General features: G+C 40.0%; 2 protein-coding genes across 2 annotated transcripts; one reads left to right on the top strand and one right to left on the bottom strand.

Moving 5' to 3' along the window:
- The first annotated feature begins 396 nt into the window (after positions 1-396).
- Positions 397-5543, top strand: zgc:55558. The gene is made up of 5 exons (XM_037089303.1): positions 397-706; positions 946-1058; positions 2146-2324; positions 3322-3481; positions 3649-5543. The coding sequence occupies exons 2-5, from the start codon at positions 948-950 to the stop codon at positions 3760-3762; spliced, it is 564 nt and encodes a 187-aa protein (XP_036945198.1). The 5' UTR covers positions 397-706; positions 946-947; the 3' UTR covers positions 3763-5543.
- Positions 5544-6326: 783 nt separating this feature from the next.
- On the bottom strand, positions 6327-16151 carry pold1 (polymerase (DNA directed), delta 1, catalytic subunit). The gene is made up of 27 exons (XM_037087830.1): positions 15958-16151; positions 14734-14922; positions 14164-14277; positions 13872-14012; positions 13624-13749; positions 13231-13399; positions 12730-12844; positions 12488-12617; positions 12186-12352; positions 11969-12073; positions 11656-11796; positions 11407-11517; positions 11084-11275; positions 10911-10999; positions 10682-10798; positions 10244-10357; positions 9852-9999; positions 9022-9117; positions 8781-8918; positions 8466-8641; positions 8203-8355; positions 7995-8097; positions 7764-7896; positions 7387-7500; positions 7230-7282; positions 6698-6795; positions 6327-6603 (listed from the first exon to the last, which is right to left on the bottom strand). The coding sequence occupies exons 2-27, from the start codon at positions 14918-14920 to the stop codon at positions 6516-6518; spliced, it is 3318 nt and encodes a 1105-aa protein (XP_036943725.1). The 5' UTR covers positions 14921-14922; positions 15958-16151; the 3' UTR covers positions 6327-6515.
- Positions 16152-16913: the final 762 nt, after the last annotated feature.

The raw sequence follows: 16913 nt of genomic DNA, 5'->3' as shown, positions 1-16913 counted from the left end.
ATGTTGCGTCAAGGCAGAAACCACAAATATCCCAAAAGTACTTCCGGTGAGCACTTAAAAAATAAAATATTGAGAAGACACTGACCGAAACATTCGAAAAGATCATATTTACTGCAGAATTGTTTATCGGAATTTCACTAATTTAGCACTTGAATGTGTGTGAATAACCGTCCTGATAGTTATCGAGGAGTCTTGCCATCTAAAGATATGCAGCTGGGAAAAGCCATATGTGAAGTTTGTTTGAGAGGCCACGCCCAATTAGGGCTACTCCTGCATGTGATTGGATGTTTCCTCATGATATCGGCGGTCTAAGAAGATTTACCTTCACTGTGATTGGGTAGTTTTTATGTCAGTCTCCGTGCAGCCAGGTCATTGGTTGTTTTACAAGGGGATTAACGTGAAAACGCTCTGCCTACAATGAACCTCAATGGAGACTAGAGGAAAGACTAAGGAGCTCGCCCAATTTTAGGCTTTTAATTTATTTATAACATGAAGTTACAATTTTACAAGTAGCTTCACGAGTCTAGAGTTAATATTTTGACAGTCAGAAAAACAACTTGCGGACATAAGTCGAAGTTTGCCCACAAGTCTTTTGAATAAGGAAATCGTCTAATGCTAACGTTATGTAGCAAGCTAATCTCATTTAACATTACCCATTCTTAAACTCATCTGTCATTTCACAGACCGTTATAAATCCTACACGTAGGTAAGTCCGTTTAATCGATTCCCACTTTTACCGCCAGCACTCATTTATATCGATTCAGTAACTGTGAACAAGTGTTAACATAAAGACAACTAACGTCAGCGGATAGTAACCAATCTGGGTCAGTCAGTCTCTTCGCCATGTCAGTGTAGAGAGGAAGAGGGACATTATCAACTGGTTAGAATTATTCATTTTCACCTCCCACGACGGCTAACGTTACCTGCTGGACTAATCCTTTCCAGGCATGACCGAGTACAAGCTTGTGGTGGTCGGGGCAGGAGGTGTGGGGAAGAGCGCTCTCACCATCCAGCTCATCCAGAACCACTTCGTTGATGAATACGATCCAACCATTGAGGTGAGACACTAACCATTAGACACACTGTGCTGGCTCGAGTTTAATGTGTAAAGTGTGGTATAGCTGAGGAAACACATGCTTGTGTTTACCATCGAACATATTCACCTTCATGTGTTAAGATAGTTTTAACCATCCACTATAAAAATTCCATATTAGTGAACATAAACCACAACACACAACCACAAGTTACTCTTCCCCATTCTGTAAGTGAAGAGTTGTAGAATAACAGGTGGTAGGTAAATACAGATCCTTCCATTGGCGTCACCTTTCTAGTATTTGTAATAATGCAATTTAATGGTATGTGCAAAAGGATTTGATCTTCCCTCAAATGTCTCATGTTTCAGTGTCTCCTAAGTCCATGTAGGATTGGCACTTGTATGTGCATGACACAGTGTATTTTCAACAAACTACCTAACTTAGTATATGTTGAAGTACAAAAAATCTGAAAGTACTGTTACAGGTAAAAGTCCTGCATTAACAATTCAATTAAACAATATTGGTAACAAACTGTACATACATGTTTAGAAGACTGTCCCCTGTCAAAATCATATTGTTAGTGTTATTATGACCAATCCATAAACACAGAGAAAGCGTGTTAATGTTGCAGCTGGTTGAGGTTACTATGTGTTGCAATGTGTTTTCAATGTAAAACCTTGTGTAGAAAAACATTACAATGCAAACACCAGGCAGGCCATCCATCGCACATCAGAGAGGCAATCTGCCAGACCCTGCTAAAAGTCGCTGTGAACTTAAGCGTGAAAATATTTACCACCAAGGGATAGAAATCAACACTGCGGTGTACTCTATGTTGCGTCTCACACTGTTGCCTAAGAATCACCGAAAGTTGATTGTTAATCTTTAAATTGAGTTGGTGTTAAGTGTGCATCAGTCAATGCTATATTTCAAAGCAGATTTAAAAAAAAAAAAAATCATGTTTCTGCACGTTCAACACATAAACATTCCACTCAACATGGTCTTGTTGCTACATGACGCAACAGTGCAACTGTCGTGGGAATCGACATGATGCAATCCGTTGGTAAAAAACAAAATGCTGCATTGATAAAATCATATTAATGCTGTGTTACAGGACTCGTACAGAAAACAGGTGGTGATTGATGGAGAGACCTGTCTGCTGGACATCCTGGACACTGCAGGTCAGGAGGAGTACAGCGCCATGAGGGACCAGTATATGAGAACAGGAGAGGGTTTCCTCTGTGTGTTTGCCATCAACAACACCAAGTCCTTTGAGGACGTTCATCTCTACAGGTACAAGATGCTTCATGATTTAAGTACTCCACCACAGACTGGTATCATTATTGAAACACAGCTGGCAAAAGGTAGTCTGTTTCAGTAATGTGTGTTTGCTTTTGCTCAGTCAGTAATCCAGCTAGTGTATAGTGTAATGTGCAGGTTCAGACAGCCTAGCACTACAAAGGCTGCTTCTTGATTAGCAGGAACTGCCCTTGTAATGAGCTGTTTCTCATCTCTTTAGATGTGCTGAGTTTGGTGAAGGGGTCCTTTGCAAACTAGAATCTGTTTCCCATTTTTTTAACTGACCCACATACATAAAGCTGTGCTGAAGAAAGCAGAAGTGACACAAAGACCCAAATTAGTCATTTTTAAGTGGAACAATTACTGAGAAAGCATGTTCATTAATACAACACCTGACTGACATCAGTCATAAAGCACAGTCAAACATATATAATCAAACAAAGATAAAACCAGATACAATTTATATAGTAAAATATACTAGTATAGTATAGGTTACAAAATAAAATAAGTATAAGTTAAAACAGAAAATATCACATGCTAACTTAATGCCTGTCTGAACTGATGGGATTTCAGCTGCTAGTCTACAGAGTTCAAAGACCTCAAGCTTATTGACAGACAACTCCATATTGGGGCTGTCAGCTGGAAAGTACGAACTCCCCGAGACTTAAATCCTGTCCGAGGTACACTCAGATTGAAAAAGGTTTAACATGTGAATCTCTGCTGGATTGTGTTAAAAGCCTGGCAGCAGCACTTTGGACAGTTTGTAATCAGTTCAAGGAAAAAATGTATTAAGACAGGTTAAAAGAGAATTGCAATATTCCAAGGGAGATGATATAAAAGCATGTCCTGGTATGTCCATTCCATTTCTTGACACAACAGACCCAAGTTTGGCTACATTTTTTAACTTAAAGAAGTTTGATCGATTGGTCGAAGAGCTGAACAAATTAGCCTAACAACAAGCACTTTACTGTCAAATGTGTCTGTTCCTCAGAGAGCAGATCAACAGGGTGAAGGACAGTGACAGTGTCCCCATGGTGCTGGTAGGAAATAAGAGCGACCTGAGTACCCGCACAGTGGAGTCAAGGCAGGCGCAGGAGCTGGCACGAAGCTACGGAGTACCATTTGTCGAGACCTCTGCCAAAACAAGACAGGTATGCAGGGGAGACATTAACACCTGTATCTAGTTTGCATCGATACATGCAGGAGGAAAACTGCAAATCAGTGCCTGAAATAAGACTTCTGATTACCAAAACATCAGTATGAAATTCTAATCTTCATTTTTCATGAAACTGACCTTTTTTCTGCCTCTGTCTTGCAGGGTGTGGAGGAAGCTTTCTATTCACTAGTTCGGGAGATTAGAAGATATAAGGAGACCAACCGCAGCAACAAGAAAAGCAAGAAGAACACTCAGAGACGTTGCATAATACTATAGCAAACCACACACACCAGCAGCATCCCTCGCAGCACTTATTTCATGCTTCCCCTCACACACTGCACCTCTTCTGTCACATTGGAGAAGTCCAGCGCAGCTCCAGACGAGGGAGCAGACGTGGCAGAACTCTTTTTTTTTTTTACTCCTGTCACAGTTTCCACAGAAAAGATTTGCCATTTATTTAGCACTCTGCAATGTACTGTGCAGTGTACTACACAAATTCAGTTGGTGGTCCTAGTTTTTGTTTCGATGTCCAAACAACTCTAGACTACGGTTTTTTAGCTGATATTTTTTTTTTTTTTTCAGTTGAAGTCATCATTTGTGCAGACTTAATTTGATTCTAGGGAAGATATATCTTTTCTTTTTCTTTTGTAAGTCCCAGAATGAGAATTAGTCTGTATAGATAATTCTCTTTTTTAAGTGTAATTTGTCCAGCCAGTGTTCCTTAACAGACAGTTTAGCTCCTGTTGACTATTTAGGGGGTTAAGGGTTCACAGTGATGCGTCACTGCACTTTGTACTGTCACATCAGGTGATTCACTCAGCCCGAATCAGAAAAATTATTTTAGGACTGAACATTTTGTTTAGTGTGGTAAAATGTGTCATCAGTTGTATTTGATTGCTCTGTACACATCAGACTTCATGAAGTCCCACAAATAGCATAAATTGTCCCCTCTTCTCATTTCTCAGTTTCTACATCTTCGATTCCTTTTGAAGGATACCGTTAAATATTTTGCTTCCAGCTGATTGCTCAAAACTTTTTGGGAGTTCACAAAATGTGTCTTCCCCTCATGTTTTTTCACAGGCTCGTGTGTCCTCTGAGGCTTGAAACACAGCAGCAATATCTTTTTTTTTTTTTATGTTCTCAAAGTCCACATGTCAATGAAAATATAATATTAGGGTAGGATCAGCACAGTATCCTAGCCTCAACAATGTGTTCCAGACTCTTAGGTGCACTTTATTAACTTACTGTTTTGTTCTTAATTGTAGGATTTAGGATTAGTTAGTGCCATTTATAAAGGTTTACCAAGGAATACAGATTTATACAGAGGAATAGCAAACCAGGAGCTGTTTCAGAGGATTGGTTGAGATCTGATGCCTGTGTCAGTCATTTCACACCATTACTAACATACTGTTTGAAGTGTCAGCCCTGCTGTTTGTTCCTCACTCACACTGTATTCCAGTCCAATTTCAATGCAATTTTTATATTAATACGAATGTTGGTGGTTGCATTTGTAAGTTGCCATGTCTAAGCACTGTTGATGCTACACAACTCTATCAGAGCATGTAGCATGTGCAAATATCTCTGTGGTACTGCATACATTTAAAGTACACTGATGCTGAAAGCAGCGTGAGAAATCTCAAGAGCTCAGACACAGCAGCAGTCACATTATCCAGTTATACTCTACCATGCTGGGCGATAAGGAATTTTCAAAGGGCATCAATTTTTTTACAGCAGTGTTTTTCTTCTTTGATAATTACTGTCATCCAAAATGTTATGGATTGTAAAATTTCTATTTTTGTAGCATTAAAAACAGCTTTTCCCAATTTGCATTAAGAAAGTGCTGTCCACACATTTGGTCAAGTTATATCGAAGTTCTATGAGCTAACTTCAGTGAATCCATATATGAAGGGTTCCTACTTTGTTATGGTGTTAAACCAGCAGCTGTCACCTTGTCTGGATTTAATATGGAGTAACTCTAAAAAGATGTCTCACTGACAGCTATGTAAAATCTTTAATGCACTCTGCTGTAATGAACAATTAAATGTCTTTAGCTTTTACCTCTTGTGTGTTTTTATTTATCCATAGTTGCTCTTTATCGCCAAGAACATGTAGAATGTATATTCATTATGAGATATAGGGCAGAACAACTCATCTAGGGCCACAGCTAATGATTATGTTTATTATCAAATCATCTGCTGATTACCTTTGCAGTTAACCTATAAAATTGTGAAAAATATTCATCATAAATACCCAAAGGAACATCTGCAAATGGCTTATTTTGTTCATCCAGCAGTTTAAAACCAAAGACTCTTCATTTACAAAAATAACTGACAAAGAAAAGCTGCAAAGGTTTAACATTTTCTCTTGAAAAATGAATTGCTTAATCATCGTGGCTCTAAAACAATTTGAAACAATTTAACTGCACCTCATCATGTCATGTCTGTTAAGAAGGAAGAACAAACATAATCTCCATTTTCCTTCATCAGTTTGTGCCATCAGAAGTTATTAACGATCACGGTTTTCGATCGGAGTGGCAAGAGAAAGAAGTGGTTTATGGTTTATTAGGTTTGACAGTGACAATAAGGCTGAAGAGGAAGGAGATGAAGTTCCTCTTTTCATTTCTGTAAAACTACGCACTTTTGCTTTGATGTCAAATTAAGATTGGGGAATGCACACGTGTAAAACTGAACAATACATTGTGAACCTCTTTACACTTCAAACACAGGACACGTGAATTTTCTGCCTGGGTTGGTTTCATCATCCTGTATGTAAATCTTGTGACTTCAAATAAGACTTTTGCAATATTTAATGAGTAATAATCATACATGACAGCCCAAAAAGAAATTGGAATGCTTTTTTGATTTTATTTTACAAAAAACAGTTAGTTTATTCATATTAGAAAACATAGAAATAGTGTGACATATATGCATTTTTACAAGCACCCACAGATGTAGAAACAAATACAGTGAGCCAATAAGAGTCTGAGGTCATGTGAAATGAGGCACATGAGGAATGAGTATGTGTGCCTCTCACCATCCAAAGCGAGACACCAGCTTGCTCTGATCATCCAAGTCTTTCTGAACCTTCTTCCTCATGTAAAAGATGGGACAGTCTCGGCTGCAGAAGAGTCAGAAGGGACAGTGTTACCGGACATGAAGGGCTGCCACTACAGTAAACACACAGTAATAGTAAATACTTGCAGTATATGTACCTGGTACAGAGCACATCCTCATGGAGGGAGCCTTGACAACGCTGACACTGAGTCCACAGGCGAGAGAAACGCTCTTCCAGTGAGCTCAGGTGAAAGATCTGTAATGTAAAACCATGATGTTAGATAGTTAGGAAAAGTTCAGTTATCAACTCCTTAATTCTTATATGAATAAATTAAAAACAAACTAAAAAGGACATAACAATTAGTGCTTTACTTAAGCACTTGAACAACTTGGACAAAAGACAAAAATACAATTTAACTAGAACACAAGCCCACAGCTTAGAAAATTAGACTTGGTTTGATATTAAAATGTGCATTCTGCTGTGTTTAATGTGTTCAATGTGCTTAAACACCATTGATTTCAAATTCTGTCAGGAATTCTAAAGAGCCACCAAAGGGCAATACGATGATTAACACTGAACAGCCATGGCTTAAAATAAGACATTTCTTGAAACACAATCTTTAATCAAATAAACACGGCTCTGTTTGTAAGGAAAACCAACAGATTAAAGTATGAAGTCATCTCGCCTACCTCCTTCTGGTACAGCTCAGACTCCTTCTTCTTACAGAAATCGCACACAGCCGCTGCAATGACAAACATGATGCATGTCTAGATATAAATCTTCTGAATAACCTCATTTAGTGGATATCAAATAGAAAACAAATCTTAAAATTCTGAGCAAACACACCATCTGTTTTAAGCACAGCTTTGCAGCCGATGCAGGTGCTCCTCTTCTGAGCAAATGCCATGAGGCCTCCGACCTTTGAGGTCAACACAGTCTTACAGCGCGTGTGGTCGCCCTCTGAAAGACACCAGAAACATGAAAATTTAAAGCTTGAGAAGCTAAGACATGTTAAGTGTCATTTATTGAACTATCACATCTTTATTACATCTTTTTGACAAGATTATTCCATACGTTTCTTGACTGTCGTGTGCAGCCTTGGTGTATCAACTAAAAGATGACATACCTTATTTCACTAACACACATATGAATCACAGGATAATAAGAGTTTCAGCTAATTGGCTAAACTGCGATAAACATGATGTGTGTGTTTGTAGACTTACTGAGCAGGACGCTCTCCGCTTTGCTCTCTCCCAGGATGGGCTCAAATATTCTCAGCAGGGGCTTGGACAGCTGCTGCTCGAGGTAGTATTGTGTGTCGATGGGAATGGTGTTCTCCAGCACATAGATCGGGTCCTAAAGCAACATGTGGAAGAACCATGATCACCGTTGGGATAAATCAAAGACAGCACAAATGAAGCATACATGGTTTTCTACAGACAAACACTACACACCTCTGACTTCATGTATGCTGCTGATCCCTTTGCAGCCTTGATGATGACGTAAGGAACTCGGTCTCCCAGGTTCGGGGCACTGCCAGCATCTCTTTTCCTCATTCTGTAAATCATCAATTTTAATGGTCAGGTCACTCCTAATCATACAAACACATTCCCTTGGAGTATGATTTGAATTAATAAGTGAGGTCTCTCTGGTTAATCAGACCTCTCAGCCAGCTCCACGTGTGCCTGTTTGCCGGCATACTCCTGGGCGGTTCGCGTTAGCTCCTTGGTGATGACCAGCTGGCTGATGTCAATGCGGTTGCACAGAAGATCCGAGATCACTTCTTTAGCATGAGCCACAGCACCCTGGGGATCCCTGGCAAAACATCACATTGACTGTGATTACTTTCACAATGAATTAACAGCTGTGGGTAAAGTCTTATAACACCATGAACTGCATCAAGCTCATATCATGTGTGAGTATACCTGTCTATGAGGATTTTCTGCAGACAGGTGTTGATAAGGTTGGCCACCAGGGGGCAGTTGTCTCTACGGACAGTCTCAATGCCTTTACAGTCCATCTTTTCATGTGTGTCTGCACTCGATGAGAAATAGAGGCCAGCGTAGCGCTTCTTGTTGATCAGCAGGTATGGGTAGTACACCTGTGGAAGTGACAAATATAAGCTCTCACCATCACGTTTAAAAGAGAAAACAACTCTATCAAAACTTTGATGGATGATGAAATTGATTGGACAGTAAGAAAGGAAGAGTTTCAATACATCAAACGGGCAGAAATAGTACCTTCTCAAACTCCAGCTTGATGGGCGGTACAAAGTGGGATGACACCCACTCTGCTGCCTCCCTTCCGATATCCATAGCCTCCCTGACTGTGGCGACTCCAAGCTTAACCATGACGGAATCTGTATCCCCATAAATGACCTTTAAAAGATCAAAATAAGCAAAAAAAACCTTTAAAACAACAAGCACACAATGAAAACATTTGGGTAAGTATTGGTGCGTCAGAGCTACATCTATTCCTCACCTTGGCATCAGCTTGGAAACCATTGGAAATGGTGTACTTGGACTCCACCAGCTGTTTGGTTTGCTCAATCATCTGTCTTCCAAAACCAGTGACACTCTAGATGAGAAGACAAGGAAACATTTTAACAAGTGTAGCACTAGATGATCTGTGGTGAGGGAGTAAGTTTTCACTGGCCATGGAGCAAAATCATTATCAAATCACATTAGTCAGTGAGTTTCAATTCCTTGGACAAGATATCTGCCAGTGTGCAAGGCATTTTATTCCAAAACATCTCTTGTAACAGGTGTCTTCTTGACTCGAAAAGTATGTCAAACTTCCACATAACAGATAGAAACACAGTCTGCGGTACATTTTTACACCTACAGCAGTTCTGTGTCTAAGTCTTTAAATTCCCACCTGTTCTGTGGCTTCCATTTCAACACTAATCTTTGCACTACATCTTTCTTGTTTAAAGTTCTTGCTGTGACTTCACATCTGTGAAAAACGGCAGAATGTGCAACAAGTTAAGTGAGTACAACCTCATTTAGCTTGACTGATACACCCATGTGTTGGGCCAGCATTGTAAACATTTGACATGTTTGCAAAATACAAATTATGCAACCCCTGACTCTCCTTTAGTGTGTGCAAGTAGGCCTTTCCTTTTGAAATCATCCTTTTCCCATGTTGATGTACTTGTTGTCAAGGTATATGAAGGTATGTACAGAAGTGAGTTTACAACAGCACATACTGTGCATAATGTGCAGTCACTTGTATCACATGTTTACAAGATAATTATTCCTATGTTTTCAGCGAATAAAAAAACGGCATGAGACGCAGAGTCAAAAGCTTACCTGTGAGATCTCTAAGCAGGGCAGCTTGCCAACTTGGGCACCTGTGAAGCCATACACGGAGTTTGCGCTGATTTTGAGAGCGAGCTGTCGGCCGTCCAGCACCTGCCTCTTAAAAGGGTCAGTTTCCTTCTTCAACTCTGTTTTGGCCCTGTGGATGAACAGTGGGACAAGCTAAGATTGAAGCCAAGTCTGACTGATTTTCATTCATGGGTTGAAACCTTTTTGTGTTTTAGAGTAAATCTGAACACTATTACAGCAAGAGGAAACACATTACAAACTAACTGTTAGTGTGAGAGGATCAAATAGGTAACAGATTTATGTTCAATGTTTAACGAGGGTTTAACTCAAGCTTGGATCAGTTTTATTTGGTGATTTATTTGAACAATTCAAACCTCTTCCTAGCAGACAGCAGGTTCTCCAGGATCTCAGGGAGAAGTCCTTTCCTCACGGAGCTCTTCACAAACATATCACCAGTTGGAGTCTTGATGAAGTCCTCTGGTGCAAGACTGAAAAAAAAAACAAAAAAAACAAACCCACAATGAATCACAGAATCATACTAGCTAAAGTTGCTCGTCATTGTGTCTGTGTTTCATGCATATTTTTTTTTTTTTTTTTTAACTGTCTTTGGCCTGGCTATTTATATACTGAGCATCAAGGGGCTAGCAACGTTAAGAGAAACCAAAGTTGTTCGTTCATCTTAAGCTTAAACACTAACATAACATATCATGACTTCTGCCATTTTTTTTTCTTCCAGGTAGCAGACTGACACAAACAAAACATCTCTTCTCATGATTTTCACAATAACCAAATATTTTAAAAGACCCGCTTACCTGTTTTTTTCTGCCGAGCCTTTCTGCAGCAGGGTGGTGTAGCACAGATTGTGAGCCATCATGATGGAGGGATACAAGGAGGAGAAATCCAAAGTGGCAATAGGAACGCTGTAATACCTACACAGAGAAAAAGGTTGTGATGTAAAGATGTATGAGAAGCTTACAAAAACCATCAACACCAAGCGCTGAGGGGGAACATACACTCACATTAACAGCAGTTATTACTTACCCTTTTTCTGGCTCAATGACAGTAGCTCCAGTGTAGTCCTCTCCTCCCTCGGTCTTTACAACAGGCATGACCAGGTCCTGTTTCATGGCCTAAACATGTACAGACACTTACAGTTACAGTCCACAGATAAGATGTACTCGTACAGTGACTGTCACCATGTTTGCCTTTGTTACCTGTCGCAGCAGCTGAGAGACAACTTTGATCTGCTGTCCTCTTGAGAGCAGGTAGGTGAGAGGCACACCTGTCACTCTTGCCATCTCCATGTAGTTGATCACACACATCAGCTTCTGCAGCAAGCGCAGCGGGAGATAGGCGTCTTTCAGGCAGTAGACAGCCAAGCGACGACGCGTCTGTTCGTTGCCATTCTGTGATGGAGGTAAAAGAGGGGAAGGATAGATGAGAATAAATCAGCAACAAATCAAGTTTAAATTTACTTAAATAATGATTTTCTGTTCTTAAAGATGTTCCTGATAAAACACAGTTGTTTGTGCTTTACCTGCAGATCAGTGATGATGGAGTGTTGCACATCCTCTTTCTGTTCTTGCAGAAAGTGATAACTCACAGCATTCAGTGTGTATGAGCGCAGTTTGTAGTCCCTGAGGAGAATCTGAGAGAAACATACAACTGTTCAGTGGCTTTAATTCGACTAAATCTGACTAAAGCAAATCACATGCCAACTGTATTGTTATTTAAATGTTATAAACGATATGATGTGCAATAGTAAGTTGTTGCATTTGAAGCTTACCTGCAGTAAATCAAACTGAACCCGACCCTCCATATTTATGGTCTTGTTTTCTCTGCGGCCCATCTGCTTGCTCTGGAAGTTAAGGTCTTTCAGGACTGACTTGATGCCTCGCACACGGCCGAGGTAGGGAAAGAGATTCACCTGAACACAAAGGAAATATTTTATTGATTACAAAGCAGGAAAATTGATGTATATCTCTATAGAAAAAGGAAATTCAAAAGTATTTCTATTAAAAATACAGTCTTCGAGAATTTTTAAGTGCATTGCAATGTTATTGCACGGAAACAGAGGACAAAATATGGCTCCATCTAACCTTTAAAGCAGCTGCTCTGTTGAGCAAGTAGGGAAAGTCAAAGTTCTGGATGTTGTATCCAGTAATGATGTCTGGGTCCACAGTCCTCAAAAACTCTGCCCAGCTCTGCTCATAGACACATAAAAAGGTGATCAACAAAAACGTAGAAAAGGGAATGAGGAAAACATGTCACAATATTCTTGTTTTTACAGTGCTTTACTGAAGCCTGTGTGCATACCTGTAGTAGCTGTTTCTCTTGTGTAAAACACAATATCTGAGAGCCCACGATGCTGGCACAGGACTGTAGAGTGAAAACTGTGCGAATGAAGGGCTCCGTCTCACCCTGCCGCTGCACCATAGACGCTATCTGAATCACAGGGTCTTTGTCTGCCTCTGGGAAGATTCCTGGAAAGAAAGGAGTTAATGTCAGAATCACACTGTATTTGCTTTTCATCAATTATGATCAAGCTTCATGGACAAAAAGATGGTATATTTGAATACTCTTTTATAAGAATGCCAGAGGGAAAGAAAGAAATTAACCTTTTCTTCCTGCACACTCAATGTCAAAGCTGAGGACCCTGAGTGGAGCAATCCTCTGCCAGTCTCCCTCCGCAGGGTGACTTATCAAATCTGTCCATCCCACATCTACCTCGTACTGACACAAGGACACCTGAAGGACAAAACAAAGGGAGAGAGTTCATGAACACTGTTGGTAAAAGCCTGACAGAACACATTTTATATGAAGGCAAGAATGTGCCGTGATGTGCGTGAACTCAACCTACCTTGCCTGGGTACCGAGAATCTGTCTCCCCTGTGCTCTTCTCCTCCCGTACTCTGTACTTGCCCTTGGAAAGTTCAATCCAGCAGCATCCAACCACATTAGTGTCCACCATAAACCTGACAACAAAAAAGAGGCTCATTAAGCTGAAAATGTTTAGTGTTACATCTACTCATCAGTTGTTTTGTTAGAGAGTCATTAAACAAAACTAACTTCTGCTACAACTACAGCTAAGTTTCCCTGACATCACCTGGGGCCACATTCCATGCATAAATATACAGTATACACACATGTAAATATAACATTCATGTTTCTGTTTCGTTGGTTATATTACATACACCACAAGTAGCATTACGCTAGCCTTGTCCACACGCTAGTGGCAGACTTACATTCTGTGTCTAATTAAGCTGACAAGATGATAATGACTGCATTTTAACTGTTTTTTTTCTATTATCTTTGCAGGCTTGAATAAAACACAAACATACACACACACACACACACACACCTGATCTCAAAATCTATGTTGGCTTCGTAGGGTTGGTAACTCTGTATGGGGAAATGCGCAAACTTGAAGCCCAGCTCCAGCAGTCTTTTAGCCGGGGCAATGAGACGGGGCATCGCCATGGTTATCCGCAAGAAATCCAGACTACGTTTCCCGTGGTAACCATACATGTCTTCAGCAAAAAAGAAAAAATAAAATTTAATGGCAGGAATAACATCGATTAACCAACTGCCTACAATATAACTTTATAACATTGTATGTAAATTGATAATCAAATGTGTTTTGTAACTAGGATCAACCTTCTCAGTTCACAATAACCTGATCAAAGAGTTCCTTTACACACATAATCAGGGCACAAGAAATGAACCAGAGCATTTGCACATCATTCATACTCACTCTCTTTGCGAGTGATGTCCACAGCCAATACTGTGACAGAGATGTTGTCTTTGTTGGATCTCATGTCCTTCAGGACAACAGAGTTCAACTCTTTTTTAAATTCACCCAGATGGGCAGACGTGAAACCTTTTCAAGGGAAGCAAAAAGAGTGCAACATTGCAGAAGTTGTAAGATCAACTGTGTCATGGAAATATAAAGTGTTATTAGCACACATTCTATGTACTGACAAAGTAATGCAAAGTACTCACCACTTGGTGCAGGAACATAGAAGTAAGGTGCAAAACCGTGAATGTGGCAACACACACTGTTGCCACTGTCTGTCACCCCAAACATTCTAACGATCGGCACTTTTCCCTGTGACTGGCCAGGCATGCCCGCAACAGCTTCCCCTGCATAACGCAAAGGTCAAATTCAACAAAGGTTCGACATGTTCGACTCTTATTTAGATCTTAATAACAAACAAGTCATGCTGAATCTAAAAGAAAAGTAAATATAACAGAATTAAGTTTCTGTTCAACAAAAGTTGTCTTCGATAATTACCTAAATAATAGTCCAGATCAATCTGCTGAAACACCAAACTGTCAGATGATGGGTCCAGTGAGGGGGCATGAGGCCGCCGCCAACGAGGGTTAAGGTCAGCTGAGAAGAGGTCACCTGACCAAACAGAGTGGGAGACAAATGTAAACCAAACTGCATTATTCATCATTTTAATATAGGGTAGCTAGACGTTGTCAAAGCATAATCAGAAGTTCAACCAACACAATAAGAGCAACTTCCTGAAATGATGGTTACTAGTTCCACAGTTGGCTTCTTATTGTTAGTGCAAAGTTGTATTATTCACAATGCAAAGCTATCCATCGCTTCATTATTTGGCTACTTCTGCTTATCCTTGAGGGCTAAAAGATAATTTGAGTTAATCACAGCTGACAAAGCCAAGCATGCACTGAATTGCCAGCTGGTCAAACTACTTACTTAAGTATGTGGATGGTATAAAACTTAAAAGTAATTGTGAGCCATTACATTTTTATAACATTCAACCTCTTCCTACACCAGGATCAACCTTTAACATATACTTGATAGTGCTTGAGTGTTTTTCTGTACAACACCCACCTACGGGAATAACATCATGGCCGGCCTGTCCCTCCATCTCCTCTGCGTCCATCTCTGCTTCGTCAAACATGGACAATTCTTCTTCAAACTGAGATGGACTGTCCTCCCATTCACCAGCCGTTTTACCCCGCTTGGCCTGGGACGCACCACCAATAAAAGGGCCACCATTGCGTCTTTTAAAATCCATGTCTGCAAGAAACATTGAAGGCAAAAGGGGACATTAAGAAAGATGAGATGTGTGACAGAAAAACAAAACAACCAGCATGAGGCAGGACCACCCTGAAAATAATGTTAACGTACTCTTTTGATATACAAACACAAAAATACTGTACATATGAAAGGTTAGACCCAACAGGAACAAATCAATTATTTAACTGCATTTGTGTTAATATCCCTTCTACTGTCAAAGCACAACTGGCTTGCAGTGCATATGCTTTGAAACTGTGTCGGCTATGGAAGCTTACTGCAAAAAAAAAAAACAAAAAAAAAGTGCAGAGCTGTCAGTGATCATGTCGGTGTGTTCATAGGATAAAGTGCAACCACATAATGAAGGGCAAAAAAAGCATCAGAGGGAGAAAGAACTTGTCTGAACACAGTTAAAAGAGGAAGTGCGACACATGGGAAACGATAATTCAATACTTGAAGGTAATGACTTGATATGGTTAAACAAGTTAGTTGTTAAAGTCATAAAGAGGAGGAGCATAACGTAATAAACTGGACATCGTGTGGAAGGTAACAAGCTAAGCAACTAAGGAGAGACAGCCTTCCCTACTGCGGCACATAATGTAAGGTTAGTCCATTAGCACCCCATCTAGCATGGCTAAGTTACTGATGCCTCTCCTGACTGCGCACAGCACATTGCACTGTTAGCATGACAACTAGTTTCTGTATTTGGCTACATTATGTCTTCACAGGCTCCTATATGCCTTGTTGTTGTCGATAACTTATCAGCGCGTTAATGTTATACTTTACATTCACCTTCCATTCAAGACATAACATTATATCAGCCTTGCTGTTCCAGTGCACACGTTTATGTCAAGTTATCTTTCGTTCAAACTAGGGAAGCTGCTTCCTTTTGTATCGAGCTAAAGCACCAGCTAGCAACAAGCGCAGGTGTAAACACAGGACAGTCTCGCGCCAAAGCCGATCTTACTAAACTGTAGGACTTGTGCCACTGTTCAATAAGATAAGGGGACAAGCTACGAAGGATGAAGTTACAAATACCTGTTCAGGGTTACTTCTAGACAACAGCCCGCGGTTGACAACAGCTCCCGCCACTCTTCTTCAATTTGTGAACTTTCACCGACGAAAGCGCGGAAAATTTCCGTCTTGTAACTAGGTCCAATGGTAAAGGAATGGACAATGACGACACTCAAGAGGCGGAAACTCAGTGGTTCGCGAGGAGGAAGTCGGCCGCGACTTGACAACACCCAATGCATGAAAAGGACCGTGTGTTCCCGGCAAAATGACGTCAGAGTGTACGCGACAACGAGGGAGGGAAAACGGCTCAACAGTAAAAGAAAGCTTTGAATTTTGTTTTGTTGACTTAAAGAAGTGCTATTCAGTATTGGGCAATAAATATTAATAAGAAAAGAAAAATCTTCATCGATTGATCTACGTGACTTTTTATACTGAATAAAGAAACTGTCCTCAACGGACAACACAATTTCACACTCTTTTACTTTGTTTATATTCGCAGGACCCTGCTCCATCACCACCTCTCTAACTTCAAAAAGCGCACTGGGACCCTATTTCTATATGGAAAGCTTGTCTATTCAGTTATATTACCTTTCTAACATTTAATTCTTTCCAAAAGCTACAAAGCACACCTTTAACAATATACAAGACTAACAAACCCCTTTCTGAATATTTATGTTTTATATTTTATGAAATTTAAAACATACACACAAGGAGGTTAACATTTAAACACTTGACAAACTTATGATTTAGGGGCCTGACTCTTCAGTAAATTTCATGTGAAATTATATCTTGTAATGTTATTTTTAATCTATACATAATGCAGCAGGTACAGGGAATGCTGCAGAGTGATTTTGTGCAGATATGTGTGCAGCCCTCTAAAAAGCAATGTTTACGTTGTCTAATAATGAATTCAGTTTGCAACCTGAAGGTGTAGGCGGTACAGTCACAGATAATAATGTGTAGTTATGAGTATTATGAGT

Source organism: Acanthopagrus latus, chromosome 23, assembly GCF_904848185.1.
Source record: "Acanthopagrus latus isolate v.2019 chromosome 23, fAcaLat1.1, whole genome shotgun sequence".
NCBI lineage: Eukaryota > Metazoa > Chordata > Actinopteri > Spariformes > Sparidae > Acanthopagrus > Acanthopagrus latus.
The sequence above is the reverse complement of the archived record's forward strand: the minus strand, read 5'-3'. Positions and strand labels throughout refer to the sequence as shown.

Bases quoted from the DNA above. Each gene is read 5' to 3' on its own strand.
- zgc:55558 (XM_037089303.1), top strand. From the start codon at position 948: ATGACCGAGTACAAGCTTGTGGTGGTCGGGGCAGGAGGTGTGGGGAAG. The intron at 1,059-2,145 runs GTGAGACACTAA...GCTGTGTTACAG, and splicing joins AATACGATCCAACCATTGAG to GACTCGTACAGAAAACAGGT. The intron at 3,482-3,648 runs GTATGCAGGGGA...TCTGTCTTGCAG, and splicing joins CCTCTGCCAAAACAAGACAG to GGTGTGGAGGAAGCTTTCTA.
- pold1 (XM_037087830.1), bottom strand. From the start codon at position 14,920: ATGGATTTTAAAAGACGCAATGGTGGCCCTTTTATTGGTGGTGCGTCC. The intron at 13,400-13,623 runs GTGAGTATGAAT...TTTTTGCTGAAG, and splicing joins GGACATCACTCGCAAAGAGA to ACATGTATGGTTACCACGGG. The intron at 10,799-10,910 runs GTAAGTAATAAC...TTCTCTGTGTAG, and splicing joins GTCATTGAGCCAGAAAAAGG to GTATTACAGCGTTCCTATTG.